Raw genomic sequence first — 21046 nt, forward strand, 5'->3', positions numbered from 1 at the left:
TCCCTTATTTCCTCCTAAGGCAGCATAAAGAAGTATATTTACACCAGAGTAGAGAAAACTGTGACGTAGAGTCGTGTATCCGATTTGGATGAGACGAAAAAAGGAAATTGGAAGTAGGTGTTTGTCTGTAAACTGTATTATCCATTCCCATCGAGCCGTAAACAGATTTCTTTGTGTTATTTCTCTTCAGCTTTCACACTAGCTTTTAAATCAACCTGGGCAATTTTCAGCAGTTCAAAGGCTTTTCTACCGTTGTCTTAGGTGATAATTTATAGTTTTTATTTTATTTTATCGGTAGTGATAATTTATAGTTGTCATTGTAAAAATCTTGTTCAACTTCTAAGGGAACGGAGGTCATGTGTGAGAGGTGCATCCTCAAGGCTGGTAAATGGTAATGCCTTCATTAATATCTAGAAGTGTGGTGATCATACATGTTTTCAGTATTTACCATATTTTCTGGTTATACCCAGTTTCTTGTTTATTAGTCCGCACAATCTACTGGGGATATTTTATTGCCAAAAGTATCATGAAGAAAACTTCTGCCGCTCATGGACTTGTTGCTGATGAGTCTGTTATTTATTCATGTTCTATATCTATGAAATCTTCATCTGTTGTTTTGCTAGGCTTCACTTCCATTAGCATTTAGATTGGGTGTATGCTCACTGCATTGATGCTTCATTTTTTTTGGTTATTCCAGACATTGTCCTCATGGGCTACGTCTAGTGTTGAAGAAGTTGCTTCAACAGGACCTGGCATCCGCTTTTTCCAGCTTTATGTAAGTCTAATAAGAATTGCAACTTTGTTTCCTTCGAGATATATCTGATGGCTCAAGTATCATCTTTTATGTGTTTTTCTCAATTGAGAATTGCGTTGTTTAAAATGTCAGGTGTACAGGGACAGGAATGTAGTTGCTCAGCTTGTGAGGAGGGCTGAAAGGGCTGGCTTTAAGGCTATTGCACTTACAGTTGACACCCCCAGGTTGGGTCGCAGAGAAGCTGACATCAAGAACAGGTTCTCCCTTTAATTCCAACACATTCAAGAGGCTTATTCATGAGTTTGAGCTGTCTTTTGGCTCATCTGTGTCGCTTGTGGTTAAATAGTCAAAAGCTCTTTATCTTGGCCTTTTAACTCTTATTACAGATTTACTTTACCACCATTTTTGACATTGAAGAACTTTGAGGGCTTGGACCTTGGCAAGATGGATGAAGTGAGTGTAAACAGTATTTCCATTGATGAATTTAGAATGATGGCATCATTCTTGTGTAACAGTTCGTTTGATTATGGGTATACAGGCTAATGACTCTGGCCTAGCTTCATATGTAGCTGGTCAAATTGATCGTACCCTGAGCTGGAAGGTATGTTAGCTGGGACCTAATAGTTGGGAAAACATTATTTTGTTAAGTGGGCATTACATTAGATTTAACTGTTGCCTCACACCATCTTCACTCTTTACTCGAATGTTGACTGAAATTTAAGTTTCAGTAAAAATCATCCAAATGTCCCTTGACTCCTTGACCCAAGCCCATATCAAATTGAGTTTTAATAATATCTTTTTCCGAAATGAAGGGAGACTTCATTTTACTCAGTTTGTTCAAGGCCAGATCGAGGCTCCAAAATTTACCACGATCCCAGTAATAAAGCTTTTTTTTTTATTGAATATGCATACTTTGATGTTGATTTGCCCATTGGAGTGCTGCATAACAAATGAATCTTTTTACTCAAATCGAGCTAAAATTAGAGAGTCAAGGGCAGGAGATGGCCTTGTAAATTTACGTTCTTAATAATTTCTGTGGATATGGACAGGATGTGAAGTGGCTTCAAACAATCACCAAATTACCAATCCTAGTGAAGGGTGTACTCACTGCTGAGGATGGTTAGGAGAATGGAGATTCCATTTATCTTCTTTTTTGATTTTGGTTTACGGATTGATACTTAAATGATTGTTATGTGCTGATCATGCAGCAAGGCTATCAATTCAAGCTGGAGCAGCTGGCATTATTGTCTCCAATCATGGTGCTCGCCAACTTGATTATGTCCCGGCCACTATCATGGCTCTGGAAGAGGTATCCGAGCCCAACTTGTCATTGTTATTTGTGTATTATTTTTTTGGTCTTTTTTATGAGATAGATACATCTACTGAAATCATATTTAATCTTAGGTTGTGAAAGCTGCACAAGGCCGTGTGCCCGTGTTTTTGGATGGTGGGGTCCGCCGTGGAACAGATGTTTTCAAAGCTTTGGCACTTGGGGCCTCTGGCATATTTGTAAGTGTAATGAAATGACTAACTGATAGCAAAAAAGACATGGTTTTTGTCTGGAACTGCTGCTGCGTTTTGTGTCTACAAAAATTAACTCTCCTTTATATTCCTTAAATTTCACTTTGCTCTTGTTTATGGGGTGATCAAAGTGTGGGGGATTTTTTTTTTTTTAAATTAATGTTTTTAATCTCTACGATGATGGAAGATTGGAAGTGAATCATCATCGGATAGATCATGGTTTACATCCTACAGCTCTAAACAAGCTTATTTCAAATCTGTGGTGTCACCTCTATTTTCGAAGTAAAATAACTGTTTCACTAAATGGTTTTTTGGATCAAAGGCTTGTTGAGGGAAAGAATAAGGTAAAAGAAGCACAATTTAAATTTGTGAAGAAAGCACCTTGCATTTTCTTTTCCCTCCATGAATCCCTCCACTAATCCTTGATCAGTATACAGCATCTTAAGAGTTTGTGGAATTTTTTTTCCCACTTGTGTCTAGTTGGAGTTCAATGTGGAGAAGCATGCGAATCTCTATAGTAGTCAATTCTTAGGCCTTGAAGTAGTTTTATCGCCCTTTAACGTAAATGATTTCCATTGTTTAAGAGGACGGGGCTTTTGTGTTTTGTGGAAAACTTGATTTTCGGAATTAGACTGGTCATTCATGGCACTTTTGTGTTTTTGTGGTCAATTATTTGGACGATATTGGATTACTATCCAAAGAAAAAGCTTATCCAATCCTTTCGAATTATGAGTTTGTAGTGATCAGTCGGGTCTCATTCATTTCGTGGTCTCAATCTCAGATCGGAAGGCCAGTGTTGTACTCATTGGCAGCAGAAGGAGAAGCTGGTGTCAGAAAAGTACTTCAGATGCTGCGTGATGAGTTTGAACTAACCATGGCATTAAGTGGATGCCGTTCACTTAGTGAAATCACTCGCAATCACATTGTGGCCGATTGGGACCATCCTCAACCATTGGCCAGGTTATGAAAACGTGCATGAAAACGTTAGCAAATGTATTCGTTATGGCAGATTGATGATATATGATTGTGTGTCCAAGAGGCTGCCTTTCCTTTGAACACATATCTGTTTACGGCATTTTACATGTACTATGAAAACGTTCTGAAACGACGATGGATAGATGTAATTTCCAGAAATGGCAGCTGCTTCGTTTCTTGTTGCTTTAACAAATTCATACGCCCATACATGGTTGATACAAGTTTTAAAAAGGATATTATACTCTCAGTTATTGACCTTTGGGGATGCTTGGATCAGAATATTTTTGTGCTCGCATTGGCCCCGTGAGCAATGCAGAAATTCCTGCATTCTAAACAGAAATCGCATACTCTCATGAGGTACAACATTTCAGGGAAAACAAGATGATATTAGAAAAAGAAGCTATCGATGATAGAAGACTTGAACATCATATCAAGGAAGCTAATAGCACACATATGGATAGATATTGCAGGCACATACTGCTTATAGACTTAGTTCCTTCGCCCATTTCTTTTCTGCTTCTTCTGAATTTTCTTCCTCCTTCCAAATGTATCAACAAACCATTCGTGATACCTCCGAGTCAGTGTGGTCCCAATAACCAACCCAACTATTAGCCCACTTCCGAACCCCATCAATATGACCATCCAGAAAACACCACTTGAAAACTCAGTTTCATCGCCTTGAGAACTGTGTAGTGGCGGCGGGGAGGACCCAGAATTTTCACACAACGATGACAGAGGGACACCACACAATCCGGGATTCCCATCATATGAACTGTTTTCAAATGTATCGAATTGTCTCCCTTGAGGTATACGGCCTGTGAGATGGTTATGCGAAACGTCTAGGACTGCAAGGAATGTGAGTTGGGTTAGTTGCTGAGGGATCTTTCCTGAGAGCACATTTCGAGATAGGTCCAACGACTCAAGCTCTGTCAGACTTGCCAAGGATGATGGGATAACTCCGTCTAGATTGTTGTTGGACACGTTAAGCAGTTGAAGCCCAACGAGACTTCCAATAGATGCCGGAATTTCTCCACCGAATTTGTTGTTTGACAGATCTATGGCTACAAATGCACTTTGGATCTTCTCATATAACCTTTGTGTGCCTTTACTAGCTATTGTTATTGAGTAACTATAGTTGAAGGACCACGTGTGGAATGATTCTTCAGGAGTAATTGGACTTCCGGGGTCTACGACATCTACCTTTGGAATTGTGTGCATATATGTCAACCTCTCCCCACTACCCATTTTCATTGCTTTCCAATTCCCAAAGTATTCTGATGGCAGATTGCCTGAGAAACCATTAGAAGAGAGGTCGAGGATCCGCAGCTTTGGAAACATAGCATCAGTTTTGGGATTGCCAATGGAACCATGGAATTTGTTTGATCTCAAAACAAGGACTTGTAGCTCAGGAATGGCTCCCAACCAAGAGGGGAAAGTATCCTCAAATTGGTTGTTTCCAAGCACAAGAATCTCTAGCATTCGACAATTTGCCAACAATCTTGGTACTGGGCCTTGCAGTTGATTTTGACTTAAATCAATCATTATCAACTGGCTATTCAAGGAGACTGTTGAAGGCAGACTTCCGTGAAGACTGTTCCGACTTAGATTCAGCACGTGAAGATCATCACAAGAAGTAGTTAGACATGGAGGGATTGTACCAGTCAAATTGTTGTCAGACAAGTCAAGCATGTGAAGAGAATTGTTGTGGCATATTGATGGTGGAATTTCCCCCGTCAGTAGGTTATTATTGGCTTTATAAATACCGGTGTTTGGTGGTGGAGTTGGGAGTGATCCTTGAAGCTTGTTAGAACTAAGGTCCACATATTTGAGATTTCGCCAAGGAATGACAACTGGATTTTGTTCGAAGCCTGTCAGAAAGTTGTGACCAAAGTCGACAACTTCCAGTGTTTCTTTACTTGTGTTCCACAACCATGTTGGGATTGGTCCCCGGATTTTGTTTTTGGCTAAGAGCAACATCTCCAATTCGTCTAGGAGCCGGAGGAAGTCAGGGAACTCGGTTAAGTCGCATGTTTCTAGTCCTAGCATGTGAAACTTTGGAAGAGTACTATTGGTGATGTTTTTGGTGAGAACTGTTAGTTTGTTTCGTGACAAGTGTAGCGAAACAAGATTTTTGAGGTTCATAAAGATTTCTAGCCCAACTATACCAGTGAAGCTATTGGAATTAAGATAGAGATACTCAAGATTCTTGAGTTGAGAGATTGAGCTCGGAATCGTGCCATGAAGTTGATTCAATGATATATCTAGAGTATCTAATTGGGTGAGGTTCATGAGAAAGGAAGGGATTTTACCGACTATTTTGTTTCCCCCGAGGACCAAATAAGAGAGTTGGGTCAGATTTGCAAGTGACACTGGGATCTCACCAACTAAATTCATATCGGAGAAAAACAAGGAGGTGAGTTTCTGAAGCTTCCCTGGGAGCAAAGGCAGCGTTCCTGCATCGAAATTGTTATCGCCAAGACCCAACCGAGTAAGTTGGGAAAGGTTTGCCAATGATGAAGGAACTTGGCCACTGAACTTGTTCATTCTGAGTTCCAGGTTAGTGAGGCGAGTTAGATTACCAAGTGAAGGGGGAAGTGGTCCGGAGTAATTGCTTAGACTCAAATCCAAGTGTCGTAAGGATTGAAGCCTACCAATGGAATCTGGTATATTTCCACGAAAGCTCGTGAGGCCAAATATGAGCACCTCAAGGCGACTACCGCTATGGAATTCAGGCAGAGTGCCATTGAGTTTGTTCATTGCGGCCGCAAGAACTCTTAGGTTTGGTAGATTGAAAATGCCTCTAGGGAATTCACCAACCAGCCCACACCAGGATATGGAAAGAGCTGTTAGTGAAGTCATGTTCTGCAACATATCAGGCACTGTGGTTCCCATGTACACCCCCGTGAGACGTAGTTCGTCCAACTTGGTTAAATTTTTAACCAAGTTCTCTAAATTGGGATTTTGAAGTCTCAGGAATCTGGTATAAAATATATCATAAGTGGTCAAATCAAGGGAAGTCAACAGTGAGAGTTTTGAGATTTCTAAAGGAATTTGACCATGAAATAAAGACTGAGAGAGATTGAGACTCCTTAGCTTCGAAAGATGACCGATTCCAGGTGGGATTTGAGAGAAGTTGAAATCGTTATCGGCAAGGTTTAGCCTCCGAAGGTAGACGAGGCTAAAGAGGCTACTGTTGGAATTGATGGAACCATAGAGAAAGCTGCTACTCAGGTCGAGGCCAATCACATGACCCGCGTCATGGTCGCACTCCACTCCATCCCACGAGCAACAATCGCTAACATTTCCATTCAGCTTCCATGATTCAACTTTCGGATAAGCATTCGGGTCGCTGGAAGCATAACTGTCAACGAAAAAGCTACGCTTGAACTGCAGCAAGGCCAAGCTCTCATCTTCGTGGCATAATGGCTGCGCGGAAGAGAAAGAGTTTGTGAATATAAAGAGATGAAAACAACATGAGAGCGCGAACCTGCAAAGATACAGTGATGCACCCATGATTTGTAGCCAATTTTTTTGGTTACCAGTTTTTGGGTGAGCAAGGCTAATGGCAGCACATCTGTTTTTATAGTCAAGATTTCGGCCCCGTACGCTATTGTGACAACATGTAAAGCAACGACTACCGTGTCGTTATGCAGAAAAAATTCGAAAAAAGATGGAATGCTAGCTTGACCCAGAGTCAATGAAGCAGACAAACGTACTAAAGTTGCATACTTTTCCATGCTGTGATTTCGTGTCAAAGGGATTGCTCTGATCATGTGCTGTTTTTCCAAGTGTTCACTTCACTCATTCAGTGCTTAGGACAGTGCAGTTTGGTTTACTAGTGTTCACTCATTCGGTACCGTGTCTTTTGCAAGTGTATCTAATGTTTGATTCTAGCTATGCTAGTTTTATACCGAACTATGAGGATTTGTGCTTTGATACGTACAGGTTATTTCTGGGGGCGTCCGTTGATTTCTTTTCACGGCGGAAATGGATTGATCAAGGCCTGTTTCCATATTACGCTAGTTTGAGACGATTTTTGTACTTGGTGTTTTCATTTTCCAATGCAATAAAGAGGAGTGAACTGTGAATGAACTAGCTAACAGGAATAGATGAGAGGAAATGTATTCTTAGTTCCAATTTTTCTGGTTACTTCTCCGTACGTAGTTGTGAGAAAAGTAGATAATGACGTATCAAAGTTAAAGATTGATTCCTGTTAGATGATCATACACGTCAGTGGTGGATCTAGGAATTGAAGACAGGAGGGGCACTATGTATCACAAGTTTGAAAATTTTTTCCTCAATCAAGCACAAAACTATTTTAAGTCCAAGTTTTAGAGGCTTTAGAGATGAGTTTTCTGACTATATTGAAAATCAAAAATTCACATGCAATCAACATAAATTTGAAGATATCAAAACCATCAATTAAATTAGGAATCAAAGTTATAAATCTCACAAAACATATATATACTCCAATCAGTGGATTTTGAAAAACAAATACAAACAATCAAACGATTGACCGTAGATCCATGATCGGGACAAAGAGTTATTTTTTTATAGAGAAAGTTAAGCAGATTGATTAAGGGATTATTTTCATATTTTTTTGAGAATTTCGAAATGTCAATGGGGTACCAAGTGCAATTTTTTAGGGGTTAAATGAAATAATATCATATACTAACAGGGCTAAAATTACAAAATTGAAAATTTCAAGGGGATCACGTGACCCATCTGGGTTCAAGGTGGATCCGCTGCTATACACATCACACATCAAGGTTACGTTCTAGATCTCTTACAAATGGCGATGGGATCCACAACATTATTATTATTATTTAAAGGGTCCCGCCATCACTTGCGAGGTAAGAATGGATGTAAAATTGGATTTTCAATATTATTTAATTGATGCTCTTTTCTTTCTGTTATTTTTTGAGTCAATTTACATCCATTGAACTAGAAGATTGTGATCAAGCAATCACCCGTGAACCACACTTTCCCTAGTAGATGAGGAAGACTTGGAAACAGACAAATGAGAAAGACTTGACTTTTGCTTCAATAATTGCCGTGTCCACCTTGAAGAAATTGCCTGTCATAATCCCACGTAGAAGTTGCGTAAATGACTTCCATAGACTCCCTGAAATTTTATTGCAATAATTATTGACCTGAAAACTCGAAAAAAGGTAAATATTATTGACCTGAAATTTTATAGGGTCCCTCGAAAAAATACTAATAAAATAAATAACGGTTTGGATATTCATATAAATATTATTGACCTGAAATTTTATAGTTGCATACTTTTCCATGCTGTGATTTCGTGTCAAAGGGATTGCTCTGGTCATGTGCTGTTCTTCCAAGTTTTCACTCATTGAGTGCTTAGGACGGTGCATTTGGTTTACTAGTGTTCACTCATTCGGTACCGTGTCTTTCGTAAGTGTATCTGATGTTTGATTCTTGCTACGCTAGTTTGATACGGAACTAGGATGATTTGTGCTTTGATAGGTACGGGTTATTTCTGGGAGCGTCAGTTGATCTCTTTTCATGGTGGAAATGGATTGATCAAGGCATGTTTCCATATTACGCTAGTTTGAGACTATTTTGTACTTGGTGTTTTCATTTTTCATGGTGGAAATGTGTTCTTGGTTCCAATTTTTCTGGTTACTTCTCTTTAATTGTGAGGAAAGTCCAAAATGACCTATCAAAGTTAAAGATTGATTCCTGTTGATGATCATACACATCGAGGTTACATTCTCTCCTACAAATGGAGATGGGATCCACAACATTATTATTTAAAGGGTCCCGCCGTCACTTGTGAGAAAGGATGTAAAGTTGGATTTTCAACATTATTTCAACTAAAATGCTCTTTTGTTTCTGTTATTTTCTAAGTCAATTTACATCAATTGAGGTAGAAGATTGTGATCAAGCAATCAACCGTAAACACACTCTGCCCTAGTAGACGAGGAAGACTTGGAAACAGACAAATGAGAAAGACTTGGAAAGACTTCTGCATAATGGAAAGACAAAAGGAAATCATGTCTCACATCCCTGTTGGTAAACATTATGCTTATGCTATTGGACGCCCTAGTAATAATGTCGACAAACACAATGATTGCCGTGTCCATCTTGAAGAAAGACTCCATAGCTCTAAAACAGTGGATTAGACCTGTGGATACAAGACTTTGCTCCAATTTAATTGGGCCCACATTAGTGGATGGTGGAATTGGTTCTGGCCACGTGATTTGGTTACCGCCTAAATTGGCTCGGACATCTTATATAATTCGTACATAAGAAAAAGAAAAGTCATTTGGACCTTGGATTGGGAGTATTCAATTCAAGCTAAAGTCATTATTAAAAACATGTACACTTCTACAATGCACGAACACTTCTAAGAAGTTGGCTTGTTGTGTTGGACACCAATGTGATACTCATTAGACAATTCCCCGTTCCATGAAGTGCGTGGTTGGGGATGAATGGAATGATTAAAGGAACTACTTTTTTCTTCAATGATCTTGGTTTATTGTAGCATGTGATGTAATAATTGCATGACATAATGGTGTTTAAGTTATCAAAATGACTGCTGTGTGACTGTGTCCTTGAGGAAAATGCTGTCTTGTTCTTATACAGAATTCGACTAGCTTTAGGCAATGTTCGGAGTCTCTTGTTTTCCAATGAGTGACGCCACATGCCATCCATTCAACTAGAAGATTACAAAACCAAACTCTTCACTGAGTCCACAAATAATAGAATTATGTCATTCTCTTATGTAGATCACTAATGATCAACCCTCTTGAATGGTTGGAATCCGTTCAAACCGTATTTTGTTTCTGTTTTTTTTTTTTTCTGAGTCAAGTCACATCCATTGAGCTAGAAGATTATGATCTGGCAGCCAATCATGCTTTTCCTCGTAAATGAGGAAGATATGGAAACAGACAAATGAGAGAGACTTGGAAAGACTTCTGTCACATTATTGAGCTAGAAAATGATTTTTCCAGCAGTCAACCATGCTTTTCCAAGTAAATGTGAAAGATATGGACACAGACAAATGCGCAAGACTTGGAAAGACTTCTGAACATTACAAAGACAAATGGAAATATCATGTCTTACGGTCCCATTAACTAGCGGCTGAATGGAAGATTCATATTGGCAGACATTATAATCCCAATTCACTCTAAAAAAATATTTTAAGCAGTTATTTCAAATCCCTAGCTACAGCCCGTTTGTTAGAGGGAAAAGTTTTCAAGGGGTATGAGGTGATAATAATAAGAGGGGGATACGGTAGAAGGGGATATTATTTTTTTGGTGTGATTATATATGTGAAGGTCTTTCTTACCCTTGAATAATGTATAACCAGCTATAGTTAACAATCTTGGGTGAATAAGCTAATGGCTAAAAATAAAATGACTGCCTCGTCCTTAGGAAAATGTCTGTCTTGTTCTTATGCTGAATTCAGCGAACGGTACAAGATGTTTTCGAGTCTCTCCGATTCCTTTGTTTTCTCTCTGGGTGAGAGGTTGTTAGAATTAAGGATATGATTTGGTCAATATTTGATTTGGTCAATATCCTTAATTGTGTAATCTTATTTTATGCCGTAATTGTAGAATATTTCCATGTAATCTTGTATTCTTTCCTTGTTAATGTTTGTACTATATTTATTGTACAACTACGATGAATGGAATTATTAGAAAATTACTCCACAATTGTGTTTATTTTCATGGTATCAGAGCCACCTTCAATCTCCTTTTCTTAAACTCTAGGAATTGAAGTAGGTCATGTATTCACAATTGTTGGTGTTTCTGTTCATATCATTCCACTACAAAATTTTCTTTTAGTGCCACCATGACTGAAGTAAGTGGTGCTAAATCACCAAAGAAGAACGAATCTTCGACTATTGTGTCTGATCTCCATATGCAGGAAACATCCTCTCTCATCACTCCGGAACGGCTAGACGGTACCAATTATGTGGAGTGGTCTTTGAATGCCCGAAATAAAATCCGTGGGAGAAAACGTTGGGGTTATATTTTGGGTACCAAGGTTGCTCCATCAAATAAAAAGTCAGAAGAGTATGAAGAATGGGAGGATGAAAACTGCTTGGTCAAATCTTGGCTTCTTGATGCGATGACAAAGGATATTCGGTCTCTCTTTCTTCGATTGTCTACGGCAAAGGAGATATGGGAGGCAGTTAAAAACACGTATTCGATTGATCAGGATGCATCAAAAGCCTATCAACTTCATTGTGAGGTATTTTCTGTCCGCCAGAATGGAGGTTCTGTTATTTCTTACTTTGGCAAACTACAGAAAATATGGCAGGAACTTGATGACATTGATGCATGTATTATGGAGTGTGCTAATGATATTGCTATATACACCACAAAGGTTAATTCCGAACGTGTGTATAAGTTTTTGGCTGGTCTTGATCCTCATTTTGATGGAGTTCGAGGTTGTGTACTGTCTACAAAACCACTTCCTGATATACATGCAGCTTATGCTATAGTGTGTTCGGAAGCTAATCGCCAAGATGCTATGCCTGGAGAAAATATTGGAGAAGGGACTGTAATGGCTTCTCGGAAGATGACCATCTCAAAGAAAGATAAAAAATGTACTCACTGTAATGGTACTGGTCATACGGTGGACACGTGTTTCCGACTTCATGGGTATCCAGAATGGCATCCAAAGGGTAAGAAGGCATCTCATAAGGAGGCGAACTCTAATCCAAAAGCAAATCTAGCCACAACCCTTGCATTCACTGCTAAGTCTGGTATGTCTTTTACTAGAAATAGTAATTGGATAATTGACTCTGGCGCAACAGACCATATGACTTGTGATCGTTATAAGTTTAGTCATTTATCTCCTAAATGTTCCAAAGCCACTATTACCACTGCTAATGGTGTATCTTCTCTGGTTATTGGAGTTGGTACAATTCCATTAACTTCCACGTTAGAAATCCAGGATGTCTTATTTGTGCCGTCGTTAAATTGTAATATTCTCTCTGTGAATCAATTAGCCAAATTTCATGATTGTGTTGCTCTATTTTTTCCTACTCACTGTGTCTTTCAGAACATCCATACTCGGGTGAAGATTGGCAGTGGTAGACAAATGGGCGGATTGTACTATCTTGAAGATGGATTCCAACAATCCGATAAAAAAAGGGCACGCTCTTGTGGTAAATAGAGATTCGATGAATAAGAAAAAAGAGGAAATTTGGTTATGGCATAGGAGACTGGGACATCCTTCCTTTGGCTATCTTAGGAGATTATTTCCATCCTTGTTTCATGGATGTAATCTTTTAGATTTTGTTTGCGAAACTTGTGTGAAAGCAAAAAGCCATCGTACTACTTTTCATTTGAGTGATCATAAAACAGATTTACCTTTTTCATTAGTTCATTCAGATGTTTGGGGACCGGCCCCAATTTTTACTCTTAATGGGATGAGGTGGTTTATAACTTTTGTTGATGATTGCACTCGCATGACTTGGGTTTATCAAATGAAACACAAGAGTGATGTTTGTTCAATTTTTCGCATGTTCCATCAAATGATAACTACTTAGTTTGGTGTTCCAATAAAAGTCTTTCGTTCTGATAATGGTGGTGAGTACGAAAAGAAAGAATTGATTGAATTTATGCACTCTGAAGGGATTATTCACCAAACATCTTGCACAGATTCTCCTCAACAAAATGGTGTCGCAGAGCAAAAAAATCGACATTAATTGGAAATTACTCGGTCTCTTTTAATTTGGGGTTATGTTCCTATTTACTTGTGGGGTGAAGCTTTGAATTCGGCGGTCTATTTAATGAACCGTACGCCATCCAGTGTTCTTAATTTTCGAAGACCATTGGATGCCCTTTCTGACCATTGCACTCTCCCACCGGTAGTACTTCTGGCTCCACGAATTTTTTGGGTGTGTAGTTTATGTTCATTTGCATCCGCGCCAACGGAATAAGCTTGAATCTCATGCTTTGAAGTGTGTTTTTGTGGGATATGGGAACAATAAAAAAGGCTACAAGTGTTTTGATCCAAAAACTCGAAGGCTTTATGTTTCCATGGATATTACCTTCCACGAGACCGAACTTTTTTACAGGGCGCCAACTCCTAATTTACCATTTCCAGGGGAGAATTCAGACGAATTGATAAATTATGCAGAACTGGAAGCATTTTTTACCTCGAAAAATATTTCTTTGTCCGGAGATTCTTCAGGGCAGGGTGAATTTTCAGATGAAAGGGAAGAGTTATCGGTTGTTGAACCAGAGACGTCTCATACTGAAGATAATGCTCTTCATGATAGTACAATGCCTCCCAACAATTCAACACAACCACTGAGCCAGTCTTCTTCTGAGATTCCTCCAGAGGTATCCACTAATCCTAACTCCACTTGTAGTGATGATCTTTTTTTTGAATCTCAAGTGTCTCAATATCGTCTTCCGCCTCGTTCTAATCGTGGTGTACCGCCTGTTAAATATGAGTCTGATCCTAAATCCAACGTTAGATACCCCATTAGTAATCATGTGTCTTGTCAAAAACTGTCCAAGTCATATGCGTCTTATGTGCTACTGTTATCATCTGTTCCCATTCCTAGTAAAATGCAGGAGGCTCTAGCAGATGATAGATGGACTCAAGCCATGGTAGAAGAAATGGCAGTGCTTGAGAAAAATGATACTTGGGAGCTTGTGACTCTACCGAAAGGAAAAAAGACCGTGGGATGTAGATGGGTCTTTGCGGTCAAGCATAAAGCAGATGGGACAATTGAGAGGTATAAAGCTCGATTGGTTGCGAAAGGATATACGCAATCTTATGGGGTTGACTATCAGGAAACTTTTGCACCTATTGCCAAACTTAATACAGTTAGAGTGCTCCTGTCTTTGGCGGTGAACCGAGATTGGCCACTTCTTCAGTTTGATGTAAAAAAATGCTTTTTTACATGGAGATCTTACAGAAGAAGTGTATATGGATCCCCCTCCAGGTGTGGAAAAATACTCAGATATTACAATGGTATGCAAACTTAAAAAGGCGTTGTATGGGTTAAAACAGTCTCCAAGAGCTTGGTTCGGTAGATTTACCAAGTCTATGAAGAGCTTCGGATATAAACAAAGCAACTCAGACCATACGTTGTTTTTAAAGCATCGAATGGGTAAGATTACTGCTTTGATTATATATGTTGATGACATGGTGGTGACAGGAGATGATCAAGAAGAAATTGAGAGCTTACAACGACACTTGGCCTTAGAGTTTGAAATGAAACAACTTGGAGATTTAAAATACTTTCTCGGAATCGAGGTAGCCCGCTCAAAGAATGGTATTTTCTTGTCTCAACGATAATACATTCTTGATTTGTTAACTAAAACAGGTATGCTTGGATGTAAGCATGCAAATACCCCTATTGAACAAAATCACAATTTGTTTATTTGTTTACATGCAACTTCTACTGATAAAGCAAGGTACCAGAGACTTGTGTGAAAATTAATTTACTTGTCCCATACTAGGCCAGATATTGCTTATTCAGTATGCGTAGTAAGCCAGTTTATGCATGATCCTCGTAAACCTCACATGGATGCTGTGGAACGCATATTGCGATATTTAAAGTCTGCTTCGGGTAAAGGGTTATTGTTCAGCAAGAATAATCACTTGAAGGTAGAAGATTACATTGATGCAGATTGGGCTGGTTCATCTGACGACAGAAAATCTACATCAGGATACTTTACTTTTGTAGGGGGGCAACCTTGTGACTTGGAGGAGTAAAAAACAACCGGTGGTAGCAAGGTCAAGTGCAGAAGCTAAATATAGAGGCATGGCTTTTGGAGTATGTGAGTTACTATGGTTGAGAAACTTGCTTAAGGATTTGGGTATTCACTCTCAGAAGACAATGAAGCTGTATTGTGATAACACTTCTGCTATAGAGATTGCTCATAATCCAGTCCAACACGATCGGACGAAGCATGTGGAAATTGATAGACACTTCATTAAAGAAAAACTTGAAGCCGGGATCATTGCTTTCCCGTTTGTGAAGTCTGCAGACCAACTAGCCGATATCCTTACCAAAGCTGTTACCAGCAGTGTTTTCAGTCACTCTTTAGACAAGTTAGGCATGTGCGATATACATGCTCCAACTTGAGGGGGAGTGCTAGAATTAAGGATATGATTTGGTTAATATTTGATTTGGTCAATATCCTTAATTGTGTAATCCTATTTTATGCCGTAGTTGTAGAATATTTCCATGTAATCTTGTATTCTTTCCTTGTTAATGTTTGTACTATATATATTGTACAACTACAATGAATGGATTTATCAGAAAATTACTCCACAATTGTGTTTTTTTTCAGAGGTCACATTCATGTAACTCAGAAGACTGTAAACTAGAAGATTGTAAATCACTGATAAGTGGTTGGTTCAATGGGTTAAGTGTTTAGATTTTTTTGCTTAATGCTTGGGTTCAAGTTCTGTAACGCTGTAGACCTCAGTTTCAGACTCGACATAGGTGCACTGGGTCTCTTGTGATCCTTATGTGGTGCTTTCCTGTGATCCCTAGTAACATATGAATGCGATATGGTTAACATGTCTAGATTTTATGGAGCATCGAAATAACTATGAATTGAACAACAACCAATCAAGTGTACGCATACTGCACGCATACGGTTCAACTTACTTGCAATAACTACAAAGATTGCATAACACAACTACGTAATACGTATCACATAAAATCTATGAAGCACGGATACTCTATTTTGGCCTCTGTATCACGTATTGTATCCGTATCGGATACCGATACTCTCGGATACTCTCCGACTACGTATCCAATCTGTTTTTTAAAGTATCCTGCTTTTAGAATTATTTTTTGGTATCCTGATAAGTTTTGGATACGCACGGATATATGTTGGATACACTCGGATTCGTTTTGGATATGCACGAGGGTAAATATGTTATTACATAAAATGTATGGGTTAAAATTGGAATTAGGACTATTTTTCCTTTTCCCCACCAATCGACACCAGAAACGCAAAAACACACCGACGATATTCTCTCTCTCGTCTCTCTTGTCTCTCATCTCTCTCCCTCACTGTGTGTATGTGCATATATATATATATATATATATATATATATATATATATATATATATACACACACACACACATAGGTATAGTCACTACGGATCAAGTGAGGGATCCCTCACTTTGTTAACATGCGGGACTCTCATTTCTAGATCAAATTTTGAAAATCCGAACCGTTCAATGTGTGCAGAACGTGATTTTAAGGGTCCTCGCGAGAAATCAGCAAAAAAAATGACCGGAAAGAGCTTCATCCGAGCAGTTTTTTTTTGAATCGTTCAATGAAAACTACTCTGATGAAGCCCTTCCCGGTCATTTTTTTTTTGATTTCTCACAGGGACCCTTAAAATCACGTTCTAATCACTTTGAGCGGCTCGGATCATCGAAATTCAATCGGGAAGGGGAGTCCTGCACCGTAAGAAAGTGTGGGATCCCTCACCGGAACCGGACTGTAGGTATAGTAATATGTATCAATATGTAAATATATTTCTCTCAGCATGTGAAATGGTGAACTTGTGCAATGGAAAACTTTAATCATTAATGATTTTTTAGGAATTAAAAATCATTTATATAATATAATTTTTATTTACTTTTATATTCAACGTATCTCCCAAAGTATCGTATCTTTCTTTTTGGAAAGATCACGTATCCGCGTATCCGTATCATATCGTATCCGTATCCGTATCCGTGCTTCTTAGCATAAACAAAGCCATTGTGTGCAAGAATTGTTAGCCCCATGATTTTAGATTTTGATGATAACAAACACGTCCTAATTGGGATTAAATAAGTCTATTAGGCTTAATTGGAATAATATGTTTTTATCGTACTAATTCTGCCATTACTTATTTTTATAGGGGCTTATGTAGCAATTTCTTTGAAAACAATATGTGAGAGATGCTGAGAATTATTTTCCTGACCTAGTCTTCTCTGGTCTTTCTACGATATAAACAAGAAGAAAGAGGCGATGCAGAAACAGGGGTTTCGGGTCTATCAAAGGCAAAAATTGAGGGATTCTCTTCCTCAAAATTGCTATCAAGAGAATTGAAAAAGGAAAGAGATTAAGGAAAATCTCTTCCTACTGACTAACGGCTAGAATGGGTTCGAAAAGGAAAGAGGAAATCTTTTGTTGGAAATATAGAGATTGAAGGAGGAAGCAAATAAGTAAGGACTGATTTTGTGCAACGGCTAAGAGGAAAAACTTCAACTTCAACGTTCATTTTTGGGGATTCAAGAATATATAGAAGAGAAGTACAAGTGCAGAAACAACACACAACTTTGGAAGCAATCTGTTGTGAGGTATCTCTTGAAATTTCCCAGTCAACTTTGTTCTTCATCTTGATTTTTCTACACTAGGTTGAGTGTTATCTTTGAGCCTTATTGTAAAAGGGATTTCACACCCTTGTGAGATTGTAACTGTTTTTGTGAGTGGTTTTTGGGTAGAAAAATCATTTGGGTTTTAGGTGTGACTAGTACTGGAGTTTTAGCTAGTTGGAGAGGATTCGAAGTAATGGCTCGTTGTAAGGTTCTCTAGCACCCACGAAACTAGAGGTTTGTAACAACTATTGGAGATAGTGTAGCAATTCCCGAGTAGGATACTTGGGGAGTGGAGTAGGTGTGAAGTTGTGGAACAAACCACTATAAAATCCTCATGTTTGATTTCTCTTTCCCTTACTCCTGTACTTTTTGTTTTGCATATCTATATTGCTTGAATAAACTGAAAAATCTGTGAAATCAGACTTGGGATAAATTAGCCTGCATAATTAGTTGATTTCGTGCCTATATTGCAGTCTTAGAATCTGTTGAATTGCTCTCTACATCTGCTATGTTTTTGGTCTTTGAGCTAGCTTAATCTGTTAGACTTGTTGGTGTACTTACTGGTTGAGTCGACTCAATTGTACTGCTGCGTTTGATTTATTTCTATCTTGCATTTAGTTTTTTTAATTGCGAAAAGTCAGTGTGAAACCCAATTCACCCCCCTCTTGGGTTGCTTTTGGACCAACAAAAATGGATATAACTAAGATGGTGCGCGCCAATGGAAAATAAATGTGGTCCAACGACGACAACCAAAATAAGGGAGGTCTTCTTTTTACTATGGTACATGAATTCAATTTCTTGTTCAACTTAAGAATACGAAAAGATAGGTACGTCATGACTGCTTCCAAAGATAGAGATAAAGGGGGCGAGAGTCTGTTCATTCTAGAATTAAGGAATTGTTTGCAAAGTGAGATTTATACAGGATGCCTAATCAACCTTTGTTAACTCTAATGAACTAGTTATATTTCTTTAAATTTGTAATTATTTTATATCCAATAAAGATCTTGTTTGATAGATCTCGATTAGTTTTATAAGACCATGTTTTTGAAATTACATAAAATATTATAAATTACAAGATATAACCAATTGAAAAGTAGCACAAAATCCCAAAAGGGACTATTACATAAGGACGGAGAGACTATTTAATTAATGCTCAACTAAAATGCTTTTTTGTTTCTCTTATTTTTTAAGTCAATCAACATCCATTTGAGCTAGAAGATTGTGATCAAGCAATCAACCATGAACCACACTTTGCCCTAGTAGACGAGGAAGACTTGGAAACAGGCAAACGAGAAAGACTTCTTCTGCACATTGAAAAGACAAAAGGAAATCATGTCTTACAAGATGGCTGAATAGCACATCCTTGTTGGTAAACATTCTGCTTCAATCATTGCTATTGGATGCCCTAGTAATTGCCACGTAATGGGCTACCCTTTTACAATCACGTTTTACATGAGAAAAAGAACAAGAAGAGAATAAAGAGGCAAGTTGGATACAATCCACGATAATCCATTCACAATCTGGACAAGTCTTCGATTGGTTGAGAGTGTGAATAACTTGCAGTGCGTCCCTTCTACTATGATCTGAGAATAGTTCCATTTCAAGGTTGTTTCCAGAGCACAACCAAAGCCCAAAGCTTCAATAATCCGGGGAGAGAAGGAGCCTTAGCTCTAAAACAGTGGATTAGTTAATTCTGAGCCGGTCCTAATATTGGATTCCATAGCCCACCAAATCCTATGGGGTTAAAGTGCAATGCTCACTAAGTCCTATGGGTGTGATTTTACTTTTTTACCCACTTTAAATAGCAACAAATGAACACAGCCCATCATTTAGGATTTTAAGTGAATGCAGCCCACCTTTCTCTCTCTCTCTCTCTCTCTCTCCTCCAGTCAGCCCCGCCACCACCGGCCACTCCTCCGCCGGTCTTAGCTCCACCGCCAGCTACTCCTTCTCCGGCCGTTCCACCCCCGTCGCCTCCATGGACATCGATGCCTCTGCCGCCACCTTCGTCCACCACCTCCATGGACGTTGATGCCTCTGCTGCCTTCGTCTGGAACTGCAATCGCTGTTCTTGCCGCGGTTAATTAACACTGTTAATTGTGGTGTAAATTTATATGAAAATTAACACCATTAATTTAGAGAGAAATTAACACTGTTAATTATAAATTTGGACATAATTTAACACTGTTAATTATAAATTTAGACAGAATTTAACACTGTTAATTGTGGCGGCGGCAGTGGTGGCGTGGTGGTGGTATAGGAGGTTATATGGGCCAACTGTTAATTAACATTGTTAATTATTGTGTACATATATATGAAAATTAACACAATTAATTTAGAGGGAAATTAACACTATTAATTTAGATAGAAATTAACACTGTTAATTGTGGTGGTAGTGACGGCGATGGCGTGATAGTGGTGATTATGGTGGCGATGGTGGCGGCGGCGTAGTGATGATGGTGGAGTGGCGGTGGCAGTGGTGGCGGTGGTAGTGTATGAGGTTGTATGAGTCGACTGTTAATTTAGAGACAAAAATTAACACTGTTAATTGTAGTGGCAGTGGGGGTGGCGGAGGCCTGGTGGCGGTGTGGTGGTGGTGGTGGCGGTGGTGGTGTGGTGGTGGCGGTATTGGTGGTGGCAGCGTCGTGGTGGTGGTGGCGGCGGTGGTGGTGGTGGTGGCGACGGCGGTTGGGTGGCGTGGTGGTGGTGGTGGTTGTGGTGGCAGTGTGGTGGTGGTGGCTGGATCGTCTTTCTCCAATCGCTTTTTTTTATGAGGTGTATTTTTGTCAACAAAATAATGAAGAGGACTTACTGGGCTATAGGCTCTTTGAGCAGGACCTATTAGGCTATATTCTTCACACAGACAAGACTGGCCAGGAAGTTCCCCTTAGATCTGTGGATACGGGACATTGTTCCTGTTTTAAATGGGCCCATATTAGTGGACGGTGAAATTGGTTCCTCGTGATTTAGTTACAGCCTAAACTGGCTCAGACATGTTGCATAATTCATATAGGAAAAAAAAGGTCCTTTGGACCCTTGGATTGGAAGTGTGGAATAACCATTCAATTTAAGCTAAGTCTTTTTGTAGCTTCTGATGAGGGTGATCAAGATTTTGCCCCGTTAGACGGGTTTTAGACTTTCATAAAGGAGGCAAATGAAGACATTGAATGCGAACAAAAATAGTGGATCAAACTTTTTTCTTTGTGTTGCTAAAAAAAAAAAAAAACCCTTGCAAGCCAGCCGGCCCCCCAGTACGGGCAATGCTTTCATGCCACATACAATAGGTAATTATTGAGATTTGTCATCATGGTAACCTTACAGAGGATTGAAAGTTCACTTGAGTTAGTCAAGATGTGCTAAGTTGGTTTGGATATCCAAGTTATCAAAAAAATTAAAAAAAAAACTTACAGTGGATTGAATTGTGAAAAGGTATGCCCCTTCAAACCCGTTACGTGTCTTG

At 39.0% G+C, this 21046-nt stretch overlaps 2 protein-coding genes and 1 long non-coding RNA gene across 7 annotated transcripts in view; 2 read left to right on the top strand and 1 right to left on the bottom strand.

The window, feature by feature from the left end:
• LOC131323479 (glycolate oxidase 1) overlaps positions 1-21046 on the top strand; it is a 54705-nt gene that overhangs the window by 3940 nt on the left and 29719 nt on the right. For 3 of the 5 annotated variants that reach the window (XM_058355295.1, XM_058355296.1, XM_058355299.1), the window contains 8 exons: positions 698-775; positions 887-1011; positions 1141-1207; positions 1293-1355; positions 1804-1873; positions 1963-2063; positions 2159-2263; positions 3057-3443. In XM_058355295.1, the coding sequence (XP_058211278.1) occupies positions 698-775; positions 887-1011; positions 1141-1207; positions 1293-1355; positions 1804-1873; positions 1963-2063; positions 2159-2263; positions 3057-3242 (795 nt within the window). In that variant the 3' untranslated portion in view covers positions 3243-3443. Of the gene's footprint in view, positions 1-697; positions 776-886; positions 1012-1140; positions 1208-1292; positions 1356-1803; positions 1874-1962; positions 2064-2158; positions 2264-3056; positions 3444-21046 lie in introns of those variants that run through there. The other 2 variants (XM_058355297.1, XM_058355298.1) reach the window with 1 other exon arrangement.
• Positions 3616-6904, bottom strand: LOC131323477 (receptor-like protein 7). Its single transcript, XM_058355291.1, has one exon. It carries the CDS (start codon positions 6761-6763, stop codon positions 3740-3742), a length of 3024 nt encoding a protein of 1007 aa, XP_058211274.1. The 5' UTR covers positions 6764-6904; the 3' UTR covers positions 3616-3739.
• On the top strand, positions 15678-18019 carry LOC131323482 (uncharacterized). The gene is made up of 2 exons (XR_009199192.1): positions 15678-15914; positions 16971-18019. It is a non-coding gene; the product is annotated as an uncharacterized LOC131323482 (long non-coding RNA).

The sequence above is a fragment of the Rhododendron vialii genome, chromosome 4a (genome assembly GCF_030253575.1).
Source record: "Rhododendron vialii isolate Sample 1 chromosome 4a, ASM3025357v1".
Lineage (NCBI taxonomy): Eukaryota > Viridiplantae > Streptophyta > Magnoliopsida > Ericales > Ericaceae > Rhododendron > Rhododendron vialii.